This window comes from Meleagris gallopavo, chromosome 17 (assembly GCF_000146605.3).
Source record: "Meleagris gallopavo isolate NT-WF06-2002-E0010 breed Aviagen turkey brand Nicholas breeding stock chromosome 17, Turkey_5.1, whole genome shotgun sequence".
Taxonomy (NCBI): domain Eukaryota; kingdom Metazoa; phylum Chordata; class Aves; order Galliformes; family Phasianidae; genus Meleagris; species Meleagris gallopavo.
This window is the reverse complement of record NC_015027.2, coordinates 7491585-7503893: the sequence shown is the minus strand read 5'-3', so window position 1 is coordinate 7503893 and position 12309 is coordinate 7491585. Positions and strand designations below refer to the sequence as shown.

Genomic DNA, 12309 nt, shown 5'->3' with positions numbered 1-12309 from the left:
CCCAAGACCTACGATGGAATAGATCCCCGTACCAAATAACACGTCTGTTATTCCTCCCAGCAGACATGACATGGCTGGTGTGCAGGCCTTGCCAAGACTCTGTGCATAGCAGGCAGCTTCCTCAGGGGAAGCAGCAACCAGAAGCCGCAGTTTCCCTCACTGCTGCCTCCAAACTATCAGAAGTCCTTGGAATTGTTTGAGAATGTTTTGTGAAAGGAAGCAAGCAAAAAATAAATGGAGCAATTCAGTGGTTGATTAGGAAGAAGAGGTGGTTTACCAATCAGAAGATGGATGGTCAGGGCTCTTTTCTTGACTGTGTGGCTAGACTGCTGTGTGCAGATTGTAAATTCAGTTAATTTTGACCAATATTTTAAAGTCTTCCTTGATCTTGTACAGAACAGTGTTCCCTAGTGATGCTGTATTTAAAGGAATGACATACATATCCCCAAAAGACATCCAAACTCAGCAGATTAAACATCTCCAGACTGCTGTGCTGTGGAAAATGAAATTTCTGCCATACTTTCAGCATCCACCTGATAACCAAAGGACCTCTTGAGCTCTTTTTTTGTGTGTGTGGCATTTCTTCATTCTTCTATTTTCCTTTCTGTCCCCCTGAACTACCAAAAGCATTTGTGAATCCTCAGTAATGCAAGTAAAGGTGTTTCATATTTTGAAAAACAACTTTTTTTTCGTTTGCATTAAATGATATTTTCTGCTAAGCCAGCAATGGCTCTGCTGGTTGATGTTTGTTTTCAGGGAAGGAGGTGGTTCTGTTGTACTTAAAAGTAAACAAAAGACTGTTACTTACTACTGTGTTATTTAAGAGTTACAAGACTGAAATGTGAGCCCTGAATTGCCTGTGTACTTTAGCTGCACTCAGTGGGGAGTTGGACAGCCTCAGAGTCTTATTCTAAGCTGTTTGAGGCAGGGAACTGGAATAACCAATGTGGTCATTAAGAAAAAGTTGAAATGCATATAAATGCAGTCATGCAGGGCTTTTTCCAGATCAGGCCTGCATTGCTGGCAGAGCAGAAGGAACCATGGATAGTGTGAACTTCCTTCTAGTTGATTTAAAACTGGAAACTGCAGCCATTCGTGCAACATTTCTCAGTTGTCATTTAACTGAGAGAAATGTAAACAGGAAAACTCTCAGCTATTTGGACAAAGACAGTAGGTAAACAAGGAATCAAAGCAATCAAAAACTGAATTGCAAGGCTACCAATTTATTAACCCTTCTTCCCTTCTTCTCTCTTTCAGATAACAAAGATGTGTCAGTGATGATGAGCGAGATGGATGTTAATGCTATTGCAGGCACATTGAAGCTGTACTTCCGAGAGCTGCCTGAACCTCTCTTTACAGATGAGCTGTACCCCAACTTTGCAGAGGGCATTGGTGGGTAGTAGCAAAAATAACTCTTGATGACGTGGATCTGTGTTAAAGATGCTCTTCTTTAGGAGGCTGCTCCTAAAGCAATATAGACCTGTATTTATAATGTTGGACAGAAGCTTGAAGCAAGCTGTAAGGGAAGTGGAATGAATCTCAGAAATTAGCTTTGGAATGACATCATCTTGCTGAAAGTCTGAGGATGAGCAAATGCCATGATTTTTTGTAAGCAGAAAACGTCCAAGTTTCTGAAGGGCAGGCAAAGAATAGCATGACAGCCTACCTGCTGAGTTTGTGCTTGTTGTTTGCCCATTCGGTCTTCCAGGGAAGTCCTCTTTGGAGAGAGGTATACCTTGTTATATTTAATGAAGGGGAAAACATCCTAATGATTTGACATCTGCAAGCACTTGAACTGCTAGAGGGAAAAGTGTTCTCTATCCTTCCAAGAAATCAAGAAAAAAACTAACAGTGAGGCATTTATGTCTGCCTGGCCTTCCAAAATATGATGCAATTACAGACCATTCAGGACCAACCATATTTGTTGGTTTGGGACATTATACAGTTCAGTCAATTTCTAATTTACTGCCTGTGGTGATGTTTTATTATTTTTTTTGTCTTGCAGCACTTTCAGATCCCGTTGCAAAGGAAAGCTGTATGTTGAATCTATTGTTATCACTTCCAGAACCCAACCTTGTCACATTCCTTTTCCTTTTGGACCATTTAAAAAGGTAATGTTTGAATCCTTTAGTTACTTATTTAATGTGTAAAGCATCATTATTTTGAAAAAAGGAGCCTTCTTCTCCTGAGCACATGCAGAATCAGGCAAATGAAGAAGCATTTGCTGATTTGATGTGGATGCTCATCAGATAACTATTGCTTCATGCTCATTTAGTAAAGCACTGAATCCCAAATTGCGTTCTCACTGAAACTGAGAGGGTTAGAACTGAAGGAAAGAGGTGGCAAAAGTCTCAGGACTTATCTAGTGCAAATGCAAATTCCTGCTGCAATACCTCCACAAAACTGCACCTGCATCAGGAAAAGTTTCAGTATTAATTGTGAAACTTTGTCTGTGTTTAAAGACCTGTCAGTGCTGTCTCAAAAGGTGTTGCAATCTGACATAACACATCTTTAAAAATTCCAGTTTTACACTTCTAACTGGAGTTGTCAGCTCCTTGTTTAGACTGGTCTTTCTGATCTTGTCTGTTTTTGCAGTATGGTTGCAACAGTGAAAAAATATTTCCATGTGTTTGATACAATAAACTTGTTTAATACATGCACAGTATTTTAATTTACATGTGTACATACCAGAGACTGTCAGTGTAGAGATCAAAGACGATCTTGTGACTGAGGTTCTGGATTAAAATCCAGGAAATCTGGGCTTGTTTTTGTTACAGACTCTTGTGCCCTTTGGTAAATGTTTTAACCTGCGTGCCTCAGTTTCTCATTTCTGAAACTAGGATGAAAACCATTCCTTTATTTCTGCCTCACTTCTGCCTGACCAAACGATCAGCAGCCCCTTTCTCAAACAAGGGTTTGCAGAGTACCTAAGATTGTAGCTGTCAGGTCAAGGTATTGTTTATGTATACAGTCAATTTGGGGACGCATGGAGAGAGTGCTTGCTTCAGTGTCTGTACCTAAATTTTGTATTAAAGGATTAATTATGGTTTCTTGCGGAAGGACATTTCCAAACTCAGATATTTACGAAGATCCAACTTGTCATTTCTTCTCGCAGGGTTGCTGAGAGGGAAAGCATTAACAAGATGTCCCTGCATAATCTTGCAACTGTCTTTGGACCAACGCTGCTCAGACCTTCAGAGAAGGACAGTAAAATCCCTGCCAACCCAACCCAGCCTATAACAATGACTGATAGCTGGTCACTAGAAGTCATGTCCCAGGTAAAATCCAAAATGTACTATTGAATCATTTAAAGGCAGTAGCTGGGAAACTGTAGTCATCTAGCAAGGCCTTGTTCAGCTTTCCTCCTTTGTTTTCATAGCAGCTTTGAGAAACATAAATGACTTTCACCTCCCAGCACAGATATTTTTGACTCTGTTTACAGAACTGTATTTCTTCAGATAGTTCAGTTTGTATCTGTACTAATAGAGCTTGAAAAAAGTCGATATGCACACATCCTGCATTCTTTGTGCTCAGTAAGGTTTTGGAGAGCTGTCTCAAGGCTTTTTTAGTGCTGTATTACTAGCCTAGGATAAAAGGACTGTTTTTCCACAATGCTCAATAATCCTTGCTAGATTCAGATTTCTTTTGCCCTTGCAGCCTTCTTAAGGTAGTGCAGACAACTAGAGGAACCTAGAGGCTGTGTTAGCTCATCATGCTGTTTTGTTCTTCCTTTATTGAGTGACAGCAAATTGTAGATCAAATTTTTTCAACAAAGTGGAACATCAACACTTTGCTATCCTTGAAGCTGAAAAGTGCCTCCAAAGCATTGGAATTTTTAATATTCCTCCTGATATTATGCACTGTATTAAAATAGTAAGTGCAAAGAAATTCCTATGCAGAGCAATGCAATCACGTCTGCCAGCTGCAAAACAGCCAGCATGACAAGGAGTTAACAAGGCTTTATTTTTACCTATTTCTTTCTCTTTCCAGGTTCAAGTCCTTCTGTACTTCCTGCAGCTGGAGACCATCCCTACCCCAGACAGCAAGAGGCAAAGCATTCTCTTTTCCACAGAGGTGTAGATGTCTGTGATGCCAACAGGACTCCAAAAAAAAACCACACCACAAACCCAACCTGTTCTTGGCATAAATCTGCCACTCTTGAAAAAAGGAAGACTGGTGTTTCTTCAGACATTTCTGGCCTGTTCCTGTTCTGGGGAATTATGGCCCTCAGTGCTTCTGCTGTTTGTTAACCAGTGGCAGGCTGAAGAGAAGGTAGAAAAATACCTACTTTTGATCAGGAGAATGAGAATCGAAGTGGAGGTGGAGCTGTGCAGAATCTCCACTAGAAGGAGCAATAGACACTTGAACAAATGCACCACAAAGTGTGGCTGTTATTCTTGTTGGGAATGTGATGGAAGGTATTCCTCATTTTATGGATTTGTCATAAAGAAACGTCAAGATTTCTAACGGACCACTTGATAGGATGCCCTTTTTTGGGTGAGAGGGAGTTAAAGGATCTATCACAACTGTGTCTTTAATAACTGCTGTTTTTAAAGTACTGTTCTAGGCTACAAAAATAGCATTGCTTTGCAAGAAGAGGAGAGAAGGGAAGGGTCTGGGATCTAAGATACCCTCCTCTGAAATTGAAGTCCTGATTTGAACAGGGTTCTAAAGAAGTGAAACAGTTTTGCATACAACTTAAACTTTTTTATTTGTCTTGCCCACCCCTTCTCCTGCAAATGTTTATACAAGGAGATGCTGTGCTCTTGCCTATATTGCACTTCTGATGGCGTGGATTTTTTGGGGGGTGGGGGTGTTGAAGGGCCCAGACTCAATGATTTTCACTACAAACAAATATAGCAAATTAAAGAGAGGCAGGGACGGTTTGAGTCAGTGCTTTGTGATCCGTTGGTTGTTTGCATATAAAAGCAGGAGCAATACTATTCAGAGAGGATTGCTAAATTCCTTAGACTCTGCCAAACTTAATGAAAATTAATTGGGAAGGCTGTTAATTCCCAACACTCCAAAGAAAAGATGTTAACACTGCAAAAATAATTGAAGCATTTGTGGACAAAACAAATTATTAGTGGTTATCGGGTTGCCTGGCTGGTTACTCCTATCAGAACATCTTTTTTTTTTTAATATATAGATATATACTTGAATTTTGGAGGCTTTGTACATGATTGCTTCTAGGAGAGTCATCTTCTGATAGATGCTTTGATAAATATGTCAGGATGTACTTTATGGACAGCCTAGCCAGTAGCATGCATGTGTACTCTTCAGAAATGTCAGGCCTGTTTTAAGTAAGAGCAGTGAAGGGATTTCTGTGGAACCACACGGAGCAGTACAGCAGGTCTCACTAAATACTAGGCTGGTATCTTCCTGCCTAACTTGGTCAGAGCCATGGGGGTTACACAGGTGTAAAGGACAGCAGTGTTTGTCTAGAGAACTGAAAGCATAATCTAATTGCTGGCATCCAGAGCAAAGTGTTCTGGCTATGAAGCAGCTGTGCCAAACGTCCTGGGAGAGGTGGGAATTACTCCATTTTCATTAACAACTCCAGCCCCATTTGCTTCATACCCAGTTATGCAGCATCCGTTTGGTGGCAACCATCCATCGTCCAGGCAAGAAGAAAAGTGCAGCATGAAGACAAGGGGAGGAATCAGCATGGAGAAAGGGAGGGAAGGACAGATCTTGATTGGTGCAGTTGGGTTGCCAACATCATTTGAGGAGAAATGCCACAGAGAAAGCAGCCCCGTGATGCTGAATTTTATGTTTTCTGATGAGTGATCTGCAGTCTCTCAGTTACAAAAATATATATAAAAAACCACCAACAAAGGAGTCTTTCAAACAAATGGAGAGAGAAAAAAATAATGGAAGGGAAATGATTTTGTAGTCAATGTAATTTTGACTGCCGCATAATATTAGAAAATATTGTACTGTGAAGTTACAAATTCAAAAAGGAAAAAAATAGAAATTCCGATTTTGTGAGTATATCAACATTTTGCATGCTATGTAAGGATCCTTCTAGGAATTTAATATTGCTTAGTATCCCTCCCTTCTTAGGTCTGGGAGCAAACCTCTTTGTAATGTAATGTACAACTAGAAATTCCTTCTCTCTTATATGTATTTCCATTACATTCCGACTTCTGAATCTGGAAAACAGAAAACATGTTTATAGTAGGAGGTGCTTTTGGGGGGAGGGAGGGGACGAAGGCAAGAAAACTTGAAGGCTTAGCATTTTTTATATTTATTTCTGCCTTTTTTGAAGGTAAAAATTAGTCACAATCTTGAAAACTTTCGGCTTAAGTCAGGCAGACCAGTAAACCACACTGTGGTTTTGGTTTTACGTATTTGTTCTTATTTCCACATAGCAGTTCCATAACAATCCTTGTCCTGCTAGCTGCACACCTGCCCATTCCAAGCTGTTGTGTGGTGCATCTGAGGCAGTGGCACTGCTGCTGACTGCATTGGAAAGAAAAAAAGCCCCACAAACCAACAGCAGAAGCAAAGTGCAGGAGATGGTTGGGTGACAGAGCCCTTTCCTTTCTGTGTTCAGAATCTGTGGCTGCTCTTTGCAGTGTTGAAACTGGAAAGCAATACCATAATGACTGTGCCAATTTACTTTTACCCAATTTTTTATTTTTATTTATATAGGAAATTAATATTAAGTTACTGATGTATGGCGTGTAACTATGAGAAATGGCTTTTGCTTTGGTTACTGTTACAGGTTGTTGCTTTAGTCTCTCAATTACAATGCTCAGTCTAATGTAACGTAATCTAACATGCAGGCATGTGGATCAGGGAAAAAAAAGGTAATTTAACGTAACCCATTAATTATTTCTGTTGAGTATGTTTTCCCCAAAGCTGGTAATTTTGGGCTGGAAAAAACAGCGGATGTTTCTGCTAATGATGAAATCATGGACTGATTTGAAATATGAGAATTGATTTTTTGAATTTCTGTTACTTTTGCAATGTAAGTTTTTCTTCAGATAGACGTTTGTGTTCAGAAATGAAGCATTTCCAAAAGGCTTTTGTATTCTTTTCCAAGGGACGTTGTGGGTGTGGGTTTTTTAAAAACTTTGTTGTGTTTTTAATAAGCCTTATCACACTTAAAACATAAAGGGATTTGTAAAAACGTGGCTTTACAGAAGGTCTTGTGATTTAAGAGCTGTGTCAGAAGACCTAACTTCTCCATTTCCTGTAAGAAAATATACAGTATACAATATAGACAACATAAGAACAAACTAGCCAAAAATTACCCTTTAAAACTGCACTGAGAGTTTGTGTTCTTTCTGTTTCTATTGCATTGGAAAGAAATTTCTAAAGAAGCAGCTTTCAGCTAGGTGCAGCTGAAACATTAACAGCTTCAGCAGAAATACTGCAGGTCGTTAGGACAGACTGTACCTCCAGTTTGAGAAAGGAACATAAGTTACTTGGCATTTAGAAACTATTCTAAAATTCTTTTTTTTTTTTTAATCACTGATTTTAGTTTTTTTTTTTTTCTTTAATTAAAAAGTAAAGCAAAATAAGGGAAAAGGTTTTAATGATGGGCAAGAAGTAAATAGCACTAGATCGTTCTCAGCTTTGTTTTGTGTGTGCTTTTCATGGGAGGAGGTTGAAATTAAACTGAAACACATCCATTGAAATGCTGCTGGTGTTCTTTATCCTTGCACAATTTTAAGCAAGTTGAGGTAGCAGCCAAGCTATTGCAGGCTATATTCTAATGCTATTTTTTTTTATATATCAGCTAAGGGCAAAATACAGCTGTGCACTGACTGTATTTGCTGATGCCAACTGCCCACCTTGATTCCAACTTTCCATTGCTCGTATTAAGGCTGTCAGCGGGCAGATGAAGCAGAACTGCAATGTGTTGTGTTGGCCACGAGGTGGTAGAACCTCGTGTTTGATGGAAGCTGCAGTATTTTCACAGCTTATTCATTTTACCTGTTTAAAATTGTGTTTCACCGTTGAGTTAGTTTTATATGAGTTTATTTAAACGGATGTACTGTTCTGTAAAGCATACGTGGATCTCTAAGTTTGCCTGTCACCCACTGTAACACTGGAAGGCATGACAACTTATTCATTTCTCTTAATGTACCGTTCCTTGAAGTGTGTACAAAATGTAAATTGACCAACATGGCTTTCAGAGATACTTAAAATCTGATGGAGAAAAAAGCAACCCTCTCTGGTTCCTCACTGGTTGATGACTCCTTTGTTTTCAGGGCTTGTTCTGCTGAGGCAGTGCTGTCAGATGTGGCATTCTTACCATGGCAATGTTAGGAAGAAGTGGGAGATGTTTAAGAAAAGCCTCTGCTCTTTCTCTCTTCAATTCAAAAAGATATAAACTTGCACTAATAGAAGACCAATACATTCACGCTAGATTTAAGGGATTTGCTTCTGTTCCTTGCAGAAAAATCTGAAAAAGGAAGTAAATATGTTCAGAATAATTAAAATTTGGAGTAGTTGGCAAGTCAGTCACTTACTTGTTCCTCCTTACGTTTTTATTTAGTCCGGGTATGTTTTTCTTTGTAAGCTTTGCTAACGTTCCTTTGTAGTGCTGTCTGAAAAATCACTCTGATACCATCCACTTCCTTTAACACAGGGTTCTTGCAGCTGAGATCACAGAGCCTTACAGTTAATATTAGCAATCTTCCATTCTCAGCCAGAATTAAGTGGATGCCCGTATGCATTCCATGAAAGTTTTCTCTGGGTAGATAAAAGTACGTGGATCTTCCTTAAAATCAAGAAAGGACTGCTGATTGAAGAAGGTACCCACAGCTAATTATTATTTGTTACCAAAGTCTTAGGGAAGAAAGATGACATAAATTGAAAACAAACAAACAAACAAACAAAAAAAAACAACCAAAAACAATTAGGAATCACTCTGATAAGATGATCTGGAACTGTACAAAGCAGAAGCTCTTCTTTCAAGTTACAGAAGAAGACCTGTGGCCTCAATAACTGACTGCCTTGTCAGTAAATAAACATTAATTTAGGAATGCCAGGAATTCAGCTGCTGCAGCCTCCCAGTGCTGATGTGCTGCAACCCTTTCTCACTACTGAAACTTCACAGTTCAGTGCCAAGAAAGCAAAGCTTATCACATGCTCTGTACATTTTTTTTCCTCTATGGCAACAGAGCACCAGAGTGTGTTAAACCAAAGGTGAAACACTACTGCAAAGAAAAATGGAACCAGGAGGTTAGGATACAGCTTACGCTGGAAGAGGCTGCTTCTGAGCTGCAAGGATAGAATACCACAACACCCAGCAGTGATTGAATGGTGGAAACAGTAGGGCCAAAGCAAACGGAGCGTATGCATTATCTCGATTCTCCTGCCATGAGCAGGTGGCTAGATTTAGGCCTGGGTCAAGCAAACATGCTAATGCAAGAATAAGAAAACTATTCAAGGGCCTGCACTGTTGATTCTGCCACCCTATGGTAGAATTGGAGGACACCACTGTAAAAGCATGCAGGTGACCTATGCAAATAGTTGCCACGTCATTTTACTTTTTACTTTCTACTGTCAAGTCTCCTCTTTCACTAAGAGACCCTCTCCTTTTCTATCGGAAACCACATCATCCTGTACAGTAGAAATGAGTTTATAGCAGGGCTATTCCTGGAGATGGCTGGAATATTTCCAGCTTTCTGGTAGAGTGGACCAGGTAGTGTTAATACTCCGGGCTTGTGCAGGCTTGTTTTGCAAGTAAGATATGTTCTATTTTTTTGCCTGTTCAAGCATACTTGGGAATGAATATTATTACAGAGTGCCCAAGCCTAGAAAAAATATTTGTTTTACTGCTCTGCCTTAATTGCAGTCATGCTCAAGTCATCTCATTGAAATGATTCATCAGAACAGAGAATTCTTTTTGGATTTTCTGCTAGGGCTTGTGTTTGTGTAATTATTGCAGTGACAAGATGTTCTGAGATTTCAAGGCATTCTACAGATCAACCATTTATCTGCAGAGTGATTTCTACTGCAGGACCAGTTTATATCCCTGTGGATATAGGGAAGAGCATGCTTGTATACAGAAGAGCTTCCTGCCTGGAAAGAGAACATAGCTGCTTCCCACAGATGGCCAAAGAACCACAATGGGAAGAGCCCACCAGTGAGCAGATGGCCTCGTTCCTTAGAGGCTCACGTTTTCCCTGGTCAGGCAAAGCCCAGAAAGCAATTATGGGGTCAGACCCATCCCGTCTCTCCTTTATAGTGCCTAATTGAATTATCAACCGCCAATATAAATAGGCCAGCTCAAATTTCTTCCATTTTAGTCATGTTTTGGAAGAGGACTTCTATAACCATTATGGGATTATGGAAATAGCTGAAAACTGAGCTAAATATTAAAACTCCTTCAAACACAGCAATAATATAATGAAAATGCTGACTGCTGACATGGCAGAAAGGTTCTTCACAAGAGCCTCTTCTAATGCATCCACTCTGATCTCTTCCTCACTGCTTCTCACAGCCTAGGAGAAATCTTGAGCTCCATAGTAACATACAAAAACTTCTGCAAGTCGCTCAGTAATTTGGAATCCCAGATACACAAGGTCAGATCTTTTACAGAGGTGGGCTATCAGCACTAAAAGTGACTAGGTACTATCCAAGGCAGCAAAAAGAGGGTAAAGAATTAATGCTGGATGACAAAGAGCACCACAGTGGTACGGTGAAGTTAAGTGCGATCTCATGGAAGGTCACATGTGACGTATTGTCCTTTCTGTGTCTGTCTAGCAAAAAGCAACGAGAGCAAAACAAAGCCTTCTCTTGGCTATATTGGTTGTGTAGTTTGTTCTTATCTCTATTACATGTGTTTATAATCCATTAAGAATGCCAGTGAAAGGAGGTAGTAAGACTATTTAAATATAAATACAATTAAATTATATAATTAGTGATAATTTATCAGGTGTAGAAGAAAAACAACTTGCTATTGCTTGGATAATTTGGGGTTTCTTCAGAACTAATACTATTGGCGTTGTTTTAACTCCACCGTGTTACAGAGTCTGTTTTTGACATTTCATACTGCTGTCAGTGCTTCAGTATCTCAGTGCTGTTTTTGCAAAGAAAACCAACCCTAATAGCTTAATACTGAAAGGTGTTGAAACGACTGCTAAATATCTCTCAGTTTAGGCCCATGTGATGAAAAATGGAAAAGAGGGGGAAAATAATCATTCAGGATTTTATTTTTTTTTTAATTTTCTGAGATAAGAGGTATGAAAGGGATACAAAAACTGTATTTGGGGGAAAAAAGTCTAAGGCATTTGTAGCCTTTCTTTGTACACAGTGTTAAATAAAATCTCCTGTATCTGTTCATCAGGGTTCTTTGGGTCTTATTTAATTAAAAACTGGGCGTACATTAAACTCGGTGTGTGAATTGTGTTTGAGATTGCCAAAGGTCTGGAAGTTACTACTACTACTCCTTCAAAATTAGAGCTACTTCATGTTTTGCAAGGCAAAAGCTGTATTACTTCAGTGAAATCTACAGGCTAGCAGAAGGCCATTACTGAATTAAAGCAACTGTGATATACAGGAACAGCATGGAAGGCAGGGAAATAGCTGGGCAAAGTGCTGCATTACCAGGTATATAATTAACATTATCAGGTGTTTCATCCCTTTGATCCCTTACCAGGATTATTACTTTACTGATGCAGCCAGCCTCACCCCTCACACCTTTCCATCACTAATTTATTATGAAATCAGCTTTGGCCTCTCTAAATATTGCATTAAATTAGTGTTTTGTAGCAATCAAGGTGCAAATGGAATCACTTATTTAAATCAAGTTCTCCCAAGGGAACTCGATGGGCATTACTAACACTTCTTCCCCACTGGATCTGTATAATACAGCTTCAAATTTGCTTTCTTAGAGTCCTTCTATAAAATGGCTCTCGCTGAACAAGCAGACGTGCACTGCACTGGATCAGGATACGCAGGGCTGCCTCCTGATCACGGCCTCTGCTCAGCCTGCCCTGCTCGCCCTGGCTCAGCTCTCCCCTCACGCCCCGCTCGGTGCTCCCAGCCGCTCCCCCCTTCACAAAGACCCCTGCTGAGCAGTGCCTCCATTTTCCAGGAGAACCCCTGCCAGCGCGGAAAGATGGGGAATGACACCTTCATCGCAACCTGATCCCATAAATATGTAAGAAACGTTTCCCTGCAAAGGTAATCAAGCAAGCTGCGCTGCAGCACCGGGCAGCGAACAGCCGCTCTGTTGAGGACCACAGCCGTTACAGCCGCTCCCTCAGGTGCTGCGAGGCACGAGCCGAGCCCGGCCCACCAATAGGAGCGCGCGCGGCGCCAGAGCGCACGCGCCCCCACGGC

The 12309-nt window shown here is 40.3% G+C and overlaps 1 protein-coding gene across 1 annotated transcript in view; it reads left to right on the top strand.

Moving 5' to 3' along the window:
• Positions 1–11307, top strand: part of BCR (BCR activator of RhoGEF and GTPase) — a 55467-nt gene extending 44160 nt beyond the window's left edge. The window contains exons 20-23 of the mRNA XM_019621087.2: positions 1258–1392; positions 2006–2111; positions 3116–3278; positions 3991–11307. Coding sequence (XP_019476632.2) covers positions 1258–1392; positions 2006–2111; positions 3116–3278; positions 3991–4080 — 494 coding nt within the window. The 3' untranslated portion in view covers positions 4081–11307. The remainder of the gene's footprint in view (positions 1–1257; positions 1393–2005; positions 2112–3115; positions 3279–3990) is intronic.
• Positions 11308–12309: the final 1002 nt, after the last annotated feature.